The 17,707-nt window shown below is 49.2% G+C and overlaps 1 protein-coding gene across 1 annotated transcript in view; it reads left to right on the top strand.

Moving 5' to 3' along the window:
* Positions 1-17,707, top strand: part of nhsl1b (NHS-like 1b) — a 92,401-nt gene that overhangs the window by 57,591 nt on the left and 17,103 nt on the right. The window contains 1 exon segment of the mRNA XM_084699913.1: positions 13,714-13,866. Within this exon segment, the coding sequence (XP_084556039.1) occupies positions 13,714-13,866 (153 nt within the window).

The following is a 17,707-nucleotide window of genomic DNA, read 5'->3' on the forward strand; positions in this document are numbered from 1 at the left end:
CATGGATATTTATGTGCAGACAATACTGCGAAATATTGACCGTCTATACAGAGAGAGAGAGAGGGGGAGAGAGTGAGAGAGGGAGAGGGAGGGAGAGAGAGTGTTTGGGAAGGGTCCGTACCATTTGGAAAATCTGCGAAGCCAATCCAGGTGGATGTTGTGGGGGTTGAAGCCAGCTGGCCGTGTCGCAGTGTTTGTGTTGATCAAGAGGCTGTGTTGTCAGCTGCTGCACAAGGGAAAGGGATTCTCGGCTCCGTGGTGTTCCCACCAGGCTATGTTGGGGTCAGGGAGGGGAAGTAGTTAAATGGAGGTGATTTAGACCCTCCTGTAAGAGAGGCGGAGAGACGGGCACAAATCTTCACTGACAGAGGGGCATAGAGTGCCCAGGGCAGGGAACCAAAATGCCACCATGCCTTCAGGGCCCCTTAAACAGGAGCACAAAGCAGCTGCCTCGTAAAATAGCAATGTTTAGAAGGCCCGCTCTGCAGGGGGACACATTGAAGTGCGACACGGCTTCATTTATATGTCACTGAAGCTAACATTTATGAGGGCCCCGGGGCCCCTCTTTTTGAATGTGTGCAGGGGACTAATTGAAGCAATGCTCAGCTCAACATTTTTGGCTCCACGTCAGCATTGTTTGTGCTCTTCCAGCCTTGCCTTGGGTGAGGTGGGGGGTGCTCATTGGTTGATTACACTAACGAGCTGGCAGGACGCCCCCTCAGGTGCTGGAGAGTGGTACGATCCACACGCTCACACATTTTCTTCCATTCCCTCTCCCACAGACACAAACATGCGCTCACACACGGGACACACTTTTACAGAAACACACACACACACACACACACTTTACCAACCAGATAGAATTTCAAAGGGCCAGCAGGAAAATTGTCCGGGTCAGTCGATGATGGAGAGAAAATTGGGCATGACTGTTGACCCTGCTGAGCTTTAGTGTGTGTGTGTGTGTGTGTGTGTGTGTTGTGTGTGTGTGTGTGTGTGTGTGTGTGTGTGTGTGTGTGTGTGTGTGTGAGTGAGTCTGTATCTGCATGTGTGTGTTTGATTCCCCCTAGATAAGATATTCCTAATCATTTGTGCGTTGTAGATACATCAACTCATACCTCTCTCTCTCATTCCAATATCCCTGTTTTCATCTGTGTTCAGTTGTTCTTAGCAGTGTGTACAGTACTTCTTTGTCATTGTTAAGTTCTCTTTTTGATAGCATCTATTTGAACTTTGTCCCCTAAATGCTGCTTCATGTTCAGCTGTGCCCGCTTCAAAGCAGCATTGACCCACACACTGCTTTTCTACACATACACAAACACACACACACACACACACACCTGTGTGTGAATAGCCACATGTTTGAATAGATTCAAAAGATGTCTCTCTTTCCTTATCTATGCCTATTGTTGTAAATATGCGTAAGATGATTGAACATGCACTCGCACGCGCACACACACACACCAAACGTATAGGGAGTGAATGTATTAGTGATGGTGTCTGCTTTCTCATGCTGCAGTGAGCAGAGGGGTTCTTGTCTGGGAGGTTTTCTCATGGAGCACAAAAGAGGAGACGCCTATAGAAGGAGGCCCACTCCCTTTAAAGCCGAATAATAAGTTAGCCTTGGTTCACACACACACACACACACAGTGCCCAACAAGGCTATTGACTAGAAGTCACACTACTCTACTTAGGAGAGGTCTGGCCAGTAAAACGTTTTGCCTTGGCCTTGACCACGAACACACACACACACACACACACACACACACACAGAAACAAACAACACAGACATGCTGCCTACTTCATCAACTCAAGCACATGAAGCCACTCTTGCAGCTGAATCAATTGTTGTCACCAACCCAAGTGGTCAGAAGTGGATGTCCTGTCAACACACACACACACACACAGACACACACACACACACACAGAGAGACACACAACCTTTTCAACTGCCTCCCTACAGCTCTGTGGTCCCTTCGCACAAAGAGAACCTGGTTCTGGTTTTCAGTTGCAAAAAAAAACCAACCCTAAAACCAACAAACAAGTCCATTGTCATGCACCAGTGCTCTGTTGTGGGGCTCGGTGCTTTGTAGTGTGGGACAAACTCCTGAAAACACCCCTCCTATCAGAGCTGCTGGCTCACCCACTCATGGTCAGCGCGTTTGGTTGTTTTGGGCGTGGTGTGTTTGTGTTCCGGTTTGGACGGGTGCTGTGGGGGGGGGGGAGAGGGGGAGGAGGGGGGGTCTTCTGGGTCGTATCTGCTTTTTTCCCCCGGCACATGTTGATGACCTCGTCCTATCCCTCGTTCATCTCCCACCATTGAGAGAGGGGGTGAAAGAGAGGGTGGGAGAGAGAGAAGGATCATCTGTGCTGGAATCTTAGCGGCGGTGAAGGCTGACACAAAGGAGGAGGTCGGTTGGAAAACCCAGAGAAGGAGGGAGGAAAAGAGGGCCGGGGAATGAAAAGAGGAGAGGAGAGGGAGGGAGGGAGGGAGGGAGGGAGGGAGGGAGGGAGGGAGGGAGGGAGGGAGGGAGGGAGGGAGGGAGGGAGGGAGGGAGGGAGGGAGGGAGGGAGGGAGGGAGGGGGGTGAGGGAGGGAGGAGGGCAGGGGTCGCCCTAGTAACCTCTGTCTGAGTGGTCCTCTGGGAGCAGAAGGTCATATCACTCACAACAGGAGAGCGGGAGGGAGAGAGGGACAAAGTGATGGGCAGACTGCAGTTGTTCATACAGTGTTTGGGTAAACACTGAGAGTGTAGAGTGTTTGGGTAAGTCACCCTAGGTGTCATGGAAAGGTCAAATTCTGTGTGTGTGTGTGTGTGTAGAATGCATGGGAACTCTGCCTCGTGCTAAACTCATTAGTAGAGATCAACCTTCAGAGAGTAGCTGCATGTTATGTGGCCTCCGTCATCCGATTGAGGGCGTCAGTCTAATGATTCAGCCTTTAATCCGTAGTAAACTTTCAATGTTGATAACAAACTTACCGTTCAAATCAGAAGCCTTGGCATCATCACAGTCCGCTTTGTTGACTCTGATATGACACATGAACACACACCCTATACCTCTCCCCTCCCTCCCTCCCTCCCTCCCTCCCTCCCTCCCTCCCTCCCTCCCTCCCTCCCTCCCTCCCTCCCTCCCTCCCTCCCTCCCTCCCTCCCTCCCTCCCTCCCTCCCTCCCTCCCTCCCTCCCTCCCTCCCTCCCTCCCTCCCTCCCTCCCTCCCTCCCTCCCTCCCTCCTCTCCTCTCCCCTCCCCTCCCCTCCCCTCCCCTCCCCTCCTCTCCCTCCCTCCCTCCCTCCCTCCCTCCCTCCCTCCCTCCCTCCCTCCTCTCCTCTCCCCTCCTCTCCCTCCCTCCCTCCCTCCTCTCCCTCCCTCACCTCCTCTCCCCTCCCCTCCCCTCCTCTCCCTCCCCTCCCCTCCCCTCCTCCTAGGTGATGTATTATTCATGCCATGGTGCAGGTCTCGGGGGTCATCTCTCCCAGGGAGCAGCACGGATCGCGTTCCCGCTCCCTCCTCCGTCCATGACGCTTTCATTCAGCCCGACACGGAGAGATGAAGGAGAGAGAGGGATGGAGGGCATTATAAATAATATACTTTCATTCATAGTAAGAGGGGGGAGAAGCAGAGAGAAAGGGAGGGGGGGTGATTAGATCACATCTGAGAGATGATGATACTGGTCAGTGTGCCATGTTGGTGTGTGTCCATAATGAGTCACATTAGTGGTAAACTGCATATTGTGAGTCATGTGACTTAGCTGATAATAGGTGTGCCACGTCCTGAAGGCATGGCCGACTAGTTTCACAGATAAGAGATAAGAGGAAGGGATGGATGTGATAAGAGGGAGGGTTGGATGGGATTTTTGGAGGCAGTTTGCTAGGCAGGTTTCCTCCCTCGATAGTCCTTGTTGCCATCCTGAAGAGTCAGCTGATGAGGAGATGCAAGGTCAGGATGAGAGAGAGAGAGAGAGAGAGGTACAGAGAGAGAGAGAGACAGAGAGAGACAGAGAGAGACAGAGAGAGAGAGAGAGAGAGAGACAGAGAGAGAGACAGAGAGAGAGACAGAGAGAGAGACAGAGAGAGAGACAGAGAGAGAGAGAGAGAGAGAGAGACAGAGAGAGAGAGAGACAGAGATAGAGAGAGAGACAGAGAGACAGAGAGAGAGAGACAGAGAGACAGAGAGAGAGAGACAGAGAGACAGAGAGAGAGAGACAGAGAGAGAGAGGGAGGGATCGGAAGAGAGGTAGAGAAAGAGAAAGGGAGAACAAAGGGAGACGGCGGTGGCAAAGGCGAGAGGAGAGTCGATATAGATTAACTTGGTCGTCATCAAAGCTTTGAAGAACTGAGGGAGTAAGATAAAAAAGAGAGAGAGAGGGAGAGAGAGAGATGGAAGGGGGTAGGGGGCCATACTAGAAAAAGGAACAGGTAGAGTCGTTGGGGAGATAGGAGGAGAGGAGGAGGGAGGGGAGGAGGGAGGGGGCCAGAGGGAGGGAGCCAGAGGGAGGCCTAACATTAGTGGATTGGTGGAAGCAGCACCATGGTTGGAAGGCCGGTGTGCGTGCTCCCTGTTCTTTTAGTCCAATTAGAGAAATACTGCCCTGTGCATCTGACAGAGGTGGGGGAGGTGTCTGTGTGTGTGTGTGTGTGTGTGATGGGGGAAGGGGGGCTTCCGGGTAGACTGGTTTGGGTTATTGTGAATGGAAGGAGGGGGGTCCTGGTGTAGGGGGAGGGGGGTTGCGGACCATGGTTGACTGAAAGAATTGGGGCTGGAGGGGATGGGGGTTGAGTCTGGGGTGTTCGACAGTCTGGGTAGCGAGGAAGGGGAGAGCATGGTGTGTGTGTGTGCTTCCGAGTTTAGTGGAAGTTACGGAACCTTGCTGACTGTGGCTGTGCATGAAAACGTGCGTGCCAGCATGCTTGTGTGTGTGTGTGTGTGGTAACAGCCGGTTGAGAGGGAGATCCAAATGGGGTGTGAAAATGGGGCGGAGAGAAGGATGAAAAGAAAGAAAAGAGGAGGAGAGCAGGAGTCACTCATCACTCAGCCCAGCTTATTATCTGACTGTCAGAAGCATGGTACAGGCTTCATTACAATGTTTCATTCAACAGGACTCGTTTATTACCCTCGTTTATCACCCAGCCCTCCTTTTCTTCTCGTTTTCAAAGTTCACCTCTGTCTTAGGGATGTTGTGATGGCATGAAGTGGTGTTCTTCCGTGCTCAAGCAAGTGTGTTATCTTTCCCATAGGCCTAGGGGTTAGGAACGCATGTTGTTTTTAGTTCAATTATTCACATGCTAAGAAGGCCAATAGATTTCTTAGTAAAAAGCAGCTTAATTTGGACGGAAACAGCTGAGCTCACATGGCCAACACCAAAAGGAAGCATATTGTTTGATAAATGACATCTTGACTTCATAATCTCCTGTTATTGTGATATTAGTTTAAAGAAGCTTCTTTCGGTGATGTGGGCAGCGCCTCAGAGTGTACAGCGGGCCAAACCCCATATGTTCTCTGGTGGAGTTGAAAATTGAAACAATTGCAGCTTTTAGAGGCTCCTTTCTTCTAATCGTGTCTGAGATGGATGGATGGATGGATGGAGGAATAGCACTAATCCTGGAGATGCCCTAGATTTCGGCCCCTGATGGTAGACAGGGTGGAGCGAGTTGTTGACCTGTGCGTGTGTTGTCTGATGCTTGGAGAACAATGGGCCCTTTAATGACCGTCGCTGGTAGGCTCGCGTCTGCATGTATTATCTTAATACTGTACGTGTGCCAGACAGCCGCTGGCCCGCATACATCCACACCGGCACAGCCTGGGACTGGCCAGGGTCTGCGACGCAAGCATGGGGACTGGGCGTGGGACTGGGGGTGGAGGTGGGAGGGGACTGGGGGTGGAGGTGGGGATGGAGGGGGGCAAAACAGTTTGCCAATGAGAGGAGTAAGCAGAGAGGCAGAGAGGGGAAACTTGCAGAATGCCTCTCTGTGTGATTCTGGCACCAATATGATCACACTGAAAGCGGGACGGATCAGAGCACACTCACGCACACACACACACACGCAAGCACACACACAAACCGAGTGGCGCTCCCCCTCAGAACTGCAGAGACAGACTCGGCAGAGAGCTGAGAGAGGAGCGGAGGGGGGGAGGAGCAGGGGGAGGGGGGGGGGTGGCACTGTTAGCCATAAATTCAAGGATCATTTGCAAACCCATTCAGGTTCCTGTTGCAGCCCACAACCCCCCCCCCAGACCCCCCCCCTCTCTGCACTCTCCCTCCTCCAGCCCCACCCCCCCCCCTATCCATTTGGGATGAAAAGAAACGGGGTCGCAGGAGGAGGGGGGCGAGGGAGGATAGAGTTTGCGTATGCACTTGTGCGAGAGGCCGAGTGCGTACGTGTGTTTGTCTCCGTGTACGCCGTTCCTAGTCTCCTGTGTGAGCCTGTGGGTGTGTGTAGACGAGTTTGCGTCGGAGCGCACGTGTGTGCGTGCGAGCGCGCATGAGCACATATGTATGAGAGGCCGTATAGGCCATAATTCATACTTGGTCTCACATACATGCCATGACCTCACATATATACCAGTATGCTCTCACATATATACCATTATTCTCTTGCACATAAACAACTTGGTCTCACATATGACACCATAACCTCACATATACACTATTATACTCTCACATATACACTATTATACTCTCACATATACACCATTATACTCTCACATATACACCATTATACTCTCACATATACACCATTATACTCTCACATATACACCATTATACTCTCACATATACACTATTATACTCTCACATATACACTATTATACTCTTGCACATACACTATTATACTCTTGCACATACTCTCTTACACAGACAAAAATACCCTCTTATATGTACCATCATACTAAAGTATGACAATATGTGTAAGAGAGATAAATAGTATATGTGAAACAGAATGATAAGATATGTAAGAAAGATTACTAGTCTATGTGAATAAGAATAGTTAAATGTGCAAGAGAGAATACTTGTCTATGTGAGAGAGTTTGATTGAAACGGAAGGCAGTTTGATTGAAATGGAAGTAGTACTGAATTCTCAGTTCCTGATTGGCTTACAGCCTTGTAGCCAAAGCAGTGCTTGCTAAACTGGAGCAACAAGGCACAATTAACAGTAAAACGACGCTTAAAATAAACATTTACAGTTTTTTGTTAGCAAGTTTAGCACGGTAGACATGATTTTTCATTTGATTTACCTTCTTTTGCTAGGCCCGTTTGTTTTTGTGGAAGTTAATGGTAATGAGGAGGACATTACGTTGTTTTTTACAAATACAATGCGGTGTGTTCTTGACATTATAAGGGAAACTGACAGCATGGGTCCTGACCGCATGGTTTTGCAAAGATTATTTCGCGAGGTTACACACGGACAATGTTTTCCTTTATTTTGATTAGACAGCAGTTAGGAGGGAGTGACAATCTGGAAAGTTTGGGTGCACTTGAGGCTACGTATGCCTCAAGTGAGGACGACCAGGAAGACCATTTCTGATGGTCGGAGGTGCTCTTGAATCGAACATAGATCGTTGTCTCACTTCTAATTATTTCGAATTTTAATTTTAATTGATGATCGAACGAAGACAGGCATACATAGCCTCAAATGCACGCAAACTTTCCAGACTGTCACTCCCCCCTAACCGCTGGCTAATCAAAATAAAGGAAAACATTGTCCGTGTGTAAGAAGCAAACTCGCTAAATAATCTTTGCAAAACCATGCTGTCAGGACCCATGCTGTCAGTTTCCCTTGTAATGTCATGAACACACCACATTGTATTAGTAAAAAACAACGTAATGTCCTCCTCCTCATTACCATTAACTTCCACAAAAACAAACGTGCCTAGCTAAAGAAGGTAAATCAAATGAAAAATCATGTGTACCGTGCTAAACTTGCTAACAAAAAACTGTAAATGTTTATTTTAAGCATCGTTCAACTACTTGTTTTAATTGTGCCTTGTTGCTCCAGTTTAGCAAGCACTGCTCTGGCTACAAGGCTGTAAGCCAATCAGTAACTGAGAATTCAGTACAACTTCCGTTTCAATCAAACTCTCTCACATAGACAAGTATTCTCTCTTGCACATATAACTATTCTTATTCACATAGACTAGTAATCTGTCTTTCTGTTTCACACATACTATTTATCTCTCTTACATATATTGTCATACTTTATTATGATGGTACATATAAGAGGGTATTTTTGCCTGTGTAAGAGAGTATGCCAGTTTATGTGCAAGAGTATAATAGTGTATATGTGAGAGTATAATAGTGTATGTGAGAGTATAATAGTGTATATGTGAGAGTATAATGGTGTATGTGCAAGAGTATAATAGTGTATATGTGAGAGTATAATGGTGTATGTGTGAAAGTATGATGGTATATATGTGAGGTTATGGTGTCGTATGTGAGACCAAGTCGTTTATGTGCAAGAGTATAATGGTGTATATGTGAGGTCATGGCATGTATGTGAGACCAAGTTGTTTATGTGCAAGAGTATAATGGTATATATGTGAGAGTATAATGGTATATATGTGAGAGTATAATGGTATATATGTGAGGTCATGGCATGTATGTGAGACCAAGTATGAATTATGGCCTATACGGCCTCTCATACATATGATTGCACGCGTGTGTGCTGAACTGACTGGACCACAGGCAGATTGTATAGAATCTATCTCGACGTGGCACCGATTCACTGATGGTGCGTTCCCACCTCAGGCTGTCTGATTAGAGACAGGGAGGAGAGGTGGGGAGGGAGGGAGATTCAAAAAGAGGACATGTTAATAAAGATGGAGAAGACAAGAGGGGAGAAGTGCAATGAAATTCCTTGAGGAGAAGGAATAGTGTGTCGTCCTGCGGCTCCTTTTAGAGAGAGCAGAGACGAGCGGCACCAAGGAAACCCCATCACGCCTCACAGCAAAGAGGAGGACTGTTGATCACTCGCTTGACGCGTGTTTGAACGCTCCAGTCCTCCAAGCTCTGTAGGGAGAGAGGGAAGGAGGAGAGAGAGAGGGAAGGAGAGAGAGGGATGAAGAGAAACAGGATGAGGAAGAACTCCTTGGTAACCAAAGCACAGGGGAACAGAGGGCCAGCTCCTACACCCCTCCCGCAGTGTGTGCGTGTGTGTTTACACGTGTGTGTGTGTCTCCCAGGGCCAGCCAGTCTGAGGGAGGAGGGGTGAGTGTGGGAGGGAGGGATAGGGGAGAGGCTCATTGTGAAGGGAGCAGCGCTCTCTCTCACACACACACACACGCTCTCACTCACAAACGCGCTCATTCTCCGCTGTGCCACTGTAGAGTGAGACTACGAGAGGAGGAGCGCGGCAGCAGTGTTGTTCCGTCCGGTCTTCCTGTTCCCTTCCTCTCCTCGTGTCTCATCAGAGGACTGTTATTGAGGACATCAACACACAACACACAAACAGGAATAATGGTGTTCATTGGGACCTCGTTGAAGTCGGTCATTAAATACTTCAAAAGGAAGGGTAAGAAATCAATACTTTGGCTCCGTTTTCCGTCTTCTAAAACCACGATTTGTCAATTATTTTCAGCGTTCATGTAAAAAAGATAGTTTGAACATGTTCTGGAAATTATATTTAAAAAAAGACATCAAGCAGTTTTTACATTTCATTTAAACTTTGTAAATCCATGGCAGCAGGTTTGCATTTCCCTCGGTTTGTTTATAGCTAAGCCCAGTGCGGAGGTGTCCATGACAGTAGCAAATAAACCGTTTAAGTTTTTGGGGGCATGTTAGCAGGTGGATTCAGTGATTGTTGTCCTTTGTGGTTCAAGTCCACAATAGTGGCTAATATGGGATTGACTGACGACAACTCCACAGCCCTCTCTTCTCAGCCCTTAGATCTGTCTGACTGTTGTCTTCAGTTACCTAGTAACCACAAGGTCAGCTTTCAATGGTTAACTTACAGCTTTAGAATGGGAACTTGGATTATATTAAATTACAAAAAAGAGTAAATGTCTGTCATAATGGGATTGAAGCATGAACATTGAGAGTGAAGCAGGAATTTTCTTTCTCCCAATTCTTCCTACGTTGCTTTCCTACAATACAGGCCAACGGTCCAAAATATTCCTTGCAAACTTACAGTGCCTATTAGCCAGGCTAAAACTATGTGTCATTGAATTTGCGTTAAGCCTTGGGCATGTGAGGGTTTGTGATAGGGTCTTAGTGTGAGCTGATTGTGATAATGCTAATCTCAAGTGTATTTATATATGTGTGTGTTTGTGTGGTATGTGTGTGTCCGTTAATCATTAGCTTAGCAGTTTTCAAACTGCCCCTCAAACAGCGTACCTGAAGGCTAATAAAGTGTTGACACAAGAAAATGAAACGTCTGTGTACCTGTAGGAGGAAAACACCCTCCACACCTCTGAGACACCCACTCCTGTCATGAACACATCTCAAAAGAAGAACTGATAGCCTAATAGACGATAAGAATCTGATCATGTGCAGCCGGTCCCTGTGAGTCTCCTTCACGGCGGGACATTTGGAGCGCTCCACGGCCTGGGTCCAGTCAGGTGATCGTGTGTGTGTGTGTGTGTGCTGCGTCAGGCCGAGACCAGTCTGCCTGATGGGATGTGAGCTAAGCACCCCTGGACCTGTCACATCCTGTCACGACAGTCATAGAGAGGACGTAGATGGTTATGACCTGCTAAGCTCCTCCCCTCCTGCTCCAGCCCACGCTGAGGACGCCGCACGGCATGGCCCTTCGCTCCTGCTGTCTCATAGGGGGCCGTGCGCCTCATCCAGTGCATGTGAAAGTGATCGGCGTGTCGATGGATGCTTATCCATGTACATGGATATGTGCTGATTGATCGCTGATCGGGGTTTTGGTTCAGGATTACGCTGGCGATATGCACCGCTGTGTTTTATTGACTGTTGTGGAGTGGGTGTGTTTGTATGTGGGTGTGTGTGTGTGGCCCGACACTTTAGCCTTAGTGTGATCGTGAATCTTTTAGAACAAATCACAAATCTATTGATTCCAGAGAATTCACCCTAAAACATGGGACTGAAGTCGTTTCAGTTTGAGTGATTATCAGTTTATTTTGCTCCCACCCTCGTTTGTAGAAGTGGGAAGGGGGGTTTAGGGGGATTAGTGGACAGCTGAAAAGCTTTTGCGCCTGTGTGTGTGATTGGGTAAAGGGAGTGAGGGGTGGGGGGGGGGGGTATTGTGGTGGTGAAAGGCCTGATGTGGAGACTGATGCAGGGGGGACAATGCTGGCTTTGTGTCCCTGGTCCCCCATGCCCTTGGGCCTGGGTCTCCCTTTGAGTCTCTTCAATCAGCCTGCCTAGCTGCACTGGGGGAGGGGATACCTGTTTACACCGTGTACCCCATGCACCTCTGGTCAGGCATGTTTTCAGAGTACTGTGTTGCATGTGTGAGTGAGTGTGTGTGACAGAGACAGAGAGCGCATAGGCCTCGTGTGGATGCCATCTAATCTATGATTCTGATCGATGTGGTCACACTCCTAAACAATAGGTGTAGTATGATTGGTATTACACAATACTGACTAACCTTGACACACAGTGTGTGAGCGTGTGTTTTACGATCTTATATGGGTCGTTGTAAATGACGACGTTTGGTTGTGAGTCTGCTTACTGAATAAATAGAAGTGTTTTAGAGAGAGAGACAGAGAGAGACAGAGAGAGACAGATAGAGAGACAGATAGAGAGACAGAGAGAGAGACAGAGAGAGAGACAGAGAGAGAGACAGAGAGAGAGACAGAGAGAGAGACAGATAGAGAGACAGAGACAGAGAGAGACAGACAGAGACAGAGAGAGACAGAGACAGAGAGAGACAGAGACAGAGAGAGACAGAGAGAGACAGAGAGAGACAGAGAGAGACAGAGAGAGACAGAGAGAGAGACAGAGACAGAAACATGAATGAACACAAAGAGCTCCCTCTTCTCTCGTTAGAGGCAGGTAACAGCCAACCCCACCGGGCCGTCACTGAGGTGTCTACTTCAGCTCCTGTGTCTACACAGACGTTAGACGCCAACGGTCAGCTGCACGGCCACTTCCCCGGTCAGCTGGGTGGACCCTTCACACCTGCCCCAAAACACACACCTGTGCACACAGCAAATACGCAGACACACACCAGCCCAGACCCCCCCACCCCCCCCTTTCTTCTCCAGACACGTTCTAACTTTCCCGCCGGACTTTCCTTTTGTCTTTTTGGTCTTGTTTACCCAAACTGTCCTCTGTTGATGTTTGGACAAACCTCCCATCCCCTCCTCTTTCCAACCACACACACACAAACATACACGCGTCATCTTTTTTTCTCTTCAATTCTATACTCCCCTTAATTATGCTGACTTTGTGCAGTTAGTGGCACGTTGTTTGGTCAGGAATGAACAAACTCATCTGCTTTGTACAGTACTGAATGGCCTGTTATCATGTGTATTCCTCACACATAAGTAACATGTCCAGGCACCCTCTTATACGTAGTCTGACTTTCCATTTACACTTCTGGTAAGACCCATCAGGTCCCCACCCTCCCCCGACACACACACACACACACATTCCCACACTTCCTGCCATGGCCCATTTGCACCTGTGAAGAAGCCCTCATACATACCAAACACACCCACCAACACTCTCACACCCACACCCCCCACTCCTCAGCCCGCCCCCTTCCCTAACGTCTTGCAGCCTCCTGCCTCGGTCTGGACCCCTGCCACATTGTTCTGTTGCTGAGGAGACGTCAGGGACTACAGATAGTCAGTGTTCTGTCACATGGAGATACACACTCACTCGCCTGTTGTGGCATGGATACACTCTCTTGGTAAGCTCAGTTTTTTGGGGGGGAGAGACTGTGTGTACTTTTTCAGGTTGGTTCATGTCTTGGTGTATTTGGTTCAGATAGTCTCTAGCTTAGTTGTGAGGCTGTTTTCTCCTCAGTACATTATGTCCTTATGAAAAGTTAGTAAAGGGTCGGACAACTAATGAGCTACCTTAAAGATTTTGTTTGTCTTTTTTGAACGTCAGTTGTTTAGGGTTGCTCTTATGCACCTCACCTCGCCCTGTGGTTTAACTGCTCCAAAAAGTGTCATCATCCAAGCTGTATCCACCGTTTAAACAAATGCAATAGGTTGTAATATAAATACAAGCATAAGAAAGCGGAATAGTTTGAATCGCACATGCTGTGATGGACCATTTGCTAAGACCAATGATATTTCTGAAGACAGAATTGATCTGTATCATGAAAATCTTGGGGCAGGGCAACCTTTCAGATTTGCAGAGTTTTGGACCTAGATGAGAATACTGTAGGACTGCTTGCGTGTTGACAGAGAAACTTCAGTCAGTTTTCAGTTGCTGGTTGCCCCCCCCCCCCCCGGCTCCCCTCAGCGAGCTGTGAAGTACTCTGGTGGAGAACCTCACGCCTTTCTCCCAACCCCTGCTAGCAGAGCTCTTCATCCTTCCTCTTCCTCTCCGCCTGACAAAACAAACCGAATATCGTAAGATCACACGGGTGCTCGACCTCCTCTGCACGTGGCACACGGCCACTTTCAAATGGGAATTGAACACCAGAAGTGGTTCACGCAGGTCCACCCTCGTGAGACTTTGAAATGTGCTGTGCCGCTTCTCCCCGTGAAATAAGCCAACATTGCTCTTCCATTGTGTTTCAGCACTGCATTCATGCTGACCTCATCTCTCCCCTGTGTGTGTGTGTGTGTGTGTGTAGCGGTGTCTAACCTGGATGAGGAGAGCAAGTGGACGGTCCACTACACGGCCCCCTGGCACCAGCAGGAGAACGTCTTCCTTCCCGGCAGCAGACCTCCGTGTGTGGAGGACCTGCACCGCCAGGCCAAGGTCAACCTCAAGACCGCGCTGAGAGGTAAGGACCGTGACCGCCCCCCCGCCCCCCCCCCCATACAGATTACAGTCAGAACCACCTCAACCACCACCCCAAAGAAACCACCGAGCGCGGAGATTGACGGTTCAGATTACAGGTCAGTGCGTACGCTCAATTGGGCGGAACAGCCTTGATCGTTTGGCTGCCGTGCGCGCGGAACACAACTCTGTGACGGCGTTGTAAAAGCGCCCCCCGTCCTTAGTGTTTGTGTGGCTGTGTGACACACCACTGTGACACCCCCCCCCCCCCTCCGGAGGGAGAGTGCGGGAGGTAAGCACACCGTGATGTCACAACACCACCTCACCGTGTTCCCATCATGACAAGGCAGCGGAATACCAGGAAATGGGGCCCTCTTGTTTGCTTCAGTGTTCCAGGGAAAACGGTGTTGAGGGAGCCAGTTAGGTGAGCGTGGCCATGGTGTTGGCGGGTTCAGGTGTGCGTGTTCAGGCACACGTGTATCTACATGCAAGGTGACCTTGTGCGCCAAGCAGATACAGACAGAGAGAGAGAGAGAGAGAGAGAGAGAGAGAGAGAGATTAAAGAGGAGAGGGAGAGAAAGATAAAGGGGAGACAGACCTAAAGAGACAATAGATAAAGTAACCGGATGCTCACTGTGTGCCACCAAGTCTCCTCCATCAGGATGGTGTCACACACCCAGAGACACAAGACCTTTGTCTTTCGGTCCCATTGTCCTGTTCATTGTTTTTGCTGTCCCTGAAACATGACACACACCATGACACACCTGTGGGCCACCCAGCCGAGTTACCCCCCCCCCCCCCCCCACAACAGGTGTGCAGTGATAGTCTCTGGTGGAGTGGGACTGTGTAGTCAGGTGATACACACATCTTCCTGTGAAACGTCCTAACCTGCAGATATGACAGGACAAACCTGTCGCTCCAGTGTGAAAGGGGCTGGAAGCGTAGAGGTTGGTAAACATCAAAAGTGAATGTGCTTGTGCTAGTTTGCGTCAGGCCTTAGAGGTGCAGGGGTCTGCAGGAGTTACACTGGGTTAGTCTGGTTGACTTGGGGTTCGTCTGGTTGACTTGGGGTTAGTCTGGTTGACTTGGGGTTAGTCTAGGGGGAGCAGAGCACAGGGTCACCCTCACACTTCAGTGTGTGTAATTAGGAAAGTGACGATCCTATTGGTTGTAACCAAAAGGAAAGACACACACACACAGACATTTGCGCACACACACTCAAATTTAGGAAAGTTCAATATCAACCCTGGTCCATGAGAGATCAATAGTTAATTGTCCGGTGATACACACACACACATCGTTGTCACATCCAGCCACAAAACGTGCAGACAGGTCGGTCCGAGTGTTGCATAAGAGTGATGAGATGTGCCGTTATAAAAGAATCGATATGAGAAGCTTGTGTGTTTACTCACTGGTAGAGACATTGATACATGACACTAGTAGCACGCACATTCACCCACGCTCTAATGGAGAGCCCTGCTCAAACTCCCAGGCACACACACCACTTTGTGGTCACATCTAACAAAAAGCGGTAAACAGTAATACCTCATCTTCCTCATCTCAACTGCTTCATAAACATCCCCCCTCTTTTTCTCTCTGTCCCTCTCTGACACACGCGCACACGCACCATTTCAGTTCCATTAGGCTTCCTTAGCCATTAGCCTCATCCAAGCCCCTGTGCCCCAGAAGAGAAGCTTCTTAATTATCAATGCCGAAACGAAGATGAAAGAGAACCAGGTCTCTGAGGCGTGAATCACTCGGCGCCGCACCAGCCGGCGCGCTCGTACAAAAGGCTGTGGTTGCGCGTGCGCACCAGGGGGCAGGCTCGTGATAACGGGAGAGAGGGGCCTCCGCTGGAGACCAGCACACTGGGACACGCGCTTCTTTGGAGTTCAAAAGGGCAGAGGAACAGTGTCACTTGGATACACTGCAACACCAGTGATGGCCCCCCGCCGCCCCATCCCTCCCATATTCTCCTCTTCTGCCCTCCATCCTTCCATCCTCCCCCTGCTCTTCTCACTCGTGTCTCTCTGTTCTCCGTGGTTACGGTGTTGGGGCTTGTTGGGTTGGGCGTTGCAGCCGTAGACAGGCAGGACATGCTGTTTCCTCCGTTTGGGGCCGTTTCTGGAAGGTTCCGGAAGGTTCCCATCAGACACAATTTTCTGAAGACCAAAAGTATAAGACCTGAGTTTTAGTCAGTAAGAGAATTCTATAGGCATTAGTCTTTGTTTTACAAAAGAGAAGTAAGTGTACACGGAGAGGATGAGTCAAGACTGCCGTGTCAGAACGTCTCACCTAGCAGAGAGGGAGGACGAACTCGGGCTGTTTGAACTGGAGGCCTCAGGATCAGTTGGCTGTCGTTTCAAGTTCATTAGAAATGACTTGGAAGAACATGTTACATGCAAATTGCGGCTATTCTAAAGAAGACGGCATGATTCATCGAGGTAGCTAAAGATTGCGGATGTGAGTGAAATGAAAGGGTTTGTGTGTCTTGTACCCTGAGCTGATGAGTCTGATTAGTCGATTAGACTGAGGAGCCCTTGCTAACAGACACTGAGGGTGGGGGAGGGACATGCAGAAGTCCCAGAGAGACGGAGAGAGGGATGGATGAAGAGGGGGGCAGAAAGTGGGGGGGGGGGGGCTCTGCCATCTGCGTATGACAGACTGGAACTGATACCCCCCCCCCCCCCCGAGACACACACGAGACACACACATGCACTCTCGCATCGATTCACACACGTGCACACTGTGGGTGTAGTCAATCATGCTACACAGTGGATGGTTGTCTTTTACAGGCACACGCCAAGACTCACACGGAAACACTGTTTCAGGATCACTCACTCTCTCTCTCTCTCTCTCTCTCTCTCCCTTTCTTTGTTTCTCTCACACATGCATACACACACACACACGCTTCCAGACTCTCACACACACACATCTCACTCCCCACAGCAGGTCCTAGTGAGATGTTGGTTGAGATGTCAGAGACTGCTGCTGAGACACACACACGCCATATGTGAAACACACTTATGAACATGATGCCCGGCCATATGCACCTCTATACATAGTTACCTATACATGGTCAGCACTTCTAGTGTTTGTGTATGTTGACGTGCGTGCTATTCCGTTTCCAGATACCCCATACCGTGTGTTTGCACATGTGTTTTCTGTGTGTGTTCTGTGTGTGTGTGTAACCCTAGCTTTTCTCTCTCTCTCTCTCTCTCTCTCTCTCTCTCTCTCTCTCTCTCTCTCTCTCTCTCTCTCTCTCTCTCTCTCTCTCTCTCTCTCTCTCTCTCTCTCTCTCTCTCTCTCTCTCTCTCTCTCTCTCTCTCTCTCTCTCTCTCTCTCTCTCTCTCTCTCTCTCTCTCTCTCTCTCTCTCTCTCTCTCTCTCTCTCTCTCTCTCTCTCTCTCTCTCTCTCTCTCTCTCTCTCTCTCTCTCTCTCTCTCTCTCTCTCTCTCTCTCTCTCTCTCTCTCTCTCTCTCTCTCTCTCTCTCTCTCTCTCTCTCTCTCTCTCTCTCTCTCTCTCTCTCTCTCTCTCTCTCTCTCTCTCTCTCTCTCTCTCTCTCTCTCTCTCTCTCTCTCTCTCTCTCTCTCTCTCTCTCTCTCTCTCTCTCTCTCTCTCTCTCTCTCTCTCTCTCTCTCTCTCTCTCTCTCTCTCTCTCTCTCTCTCTCTCTCTCTCTCTCTCTCTCTCTCTCTCTCTCTCTCTCTCTCTCTCTCTCTCTCTCTCTCTCTCTCTCTCTCTCTCTCTCTCTCTCTCTCTCTCTCTCTCTCTCTCTCTCTCTCTCTCTCTCTCTCTCTCTCTCTCTCTCTCTCTCTCTCTCTCTCTCTCTCTCTCTCTCTCTCTC

The sequence above is a fragment of the Hypomesus nipponensis genome, chromosome 6 (genome assembly GCF_054491055.1).
Source record: "Hypomesus nipponensis isolate SF chromosome 6, ASM5449105v1, whole genome shotgun sequence".
NCBI classification, from domain to species: domain Eukaryota; kingdom Metazoa; phylum Chordata; class Actinopteri; order Osmeriformes; family Osmeridae; genus Hypomesus; species Hypomesus nipponensis.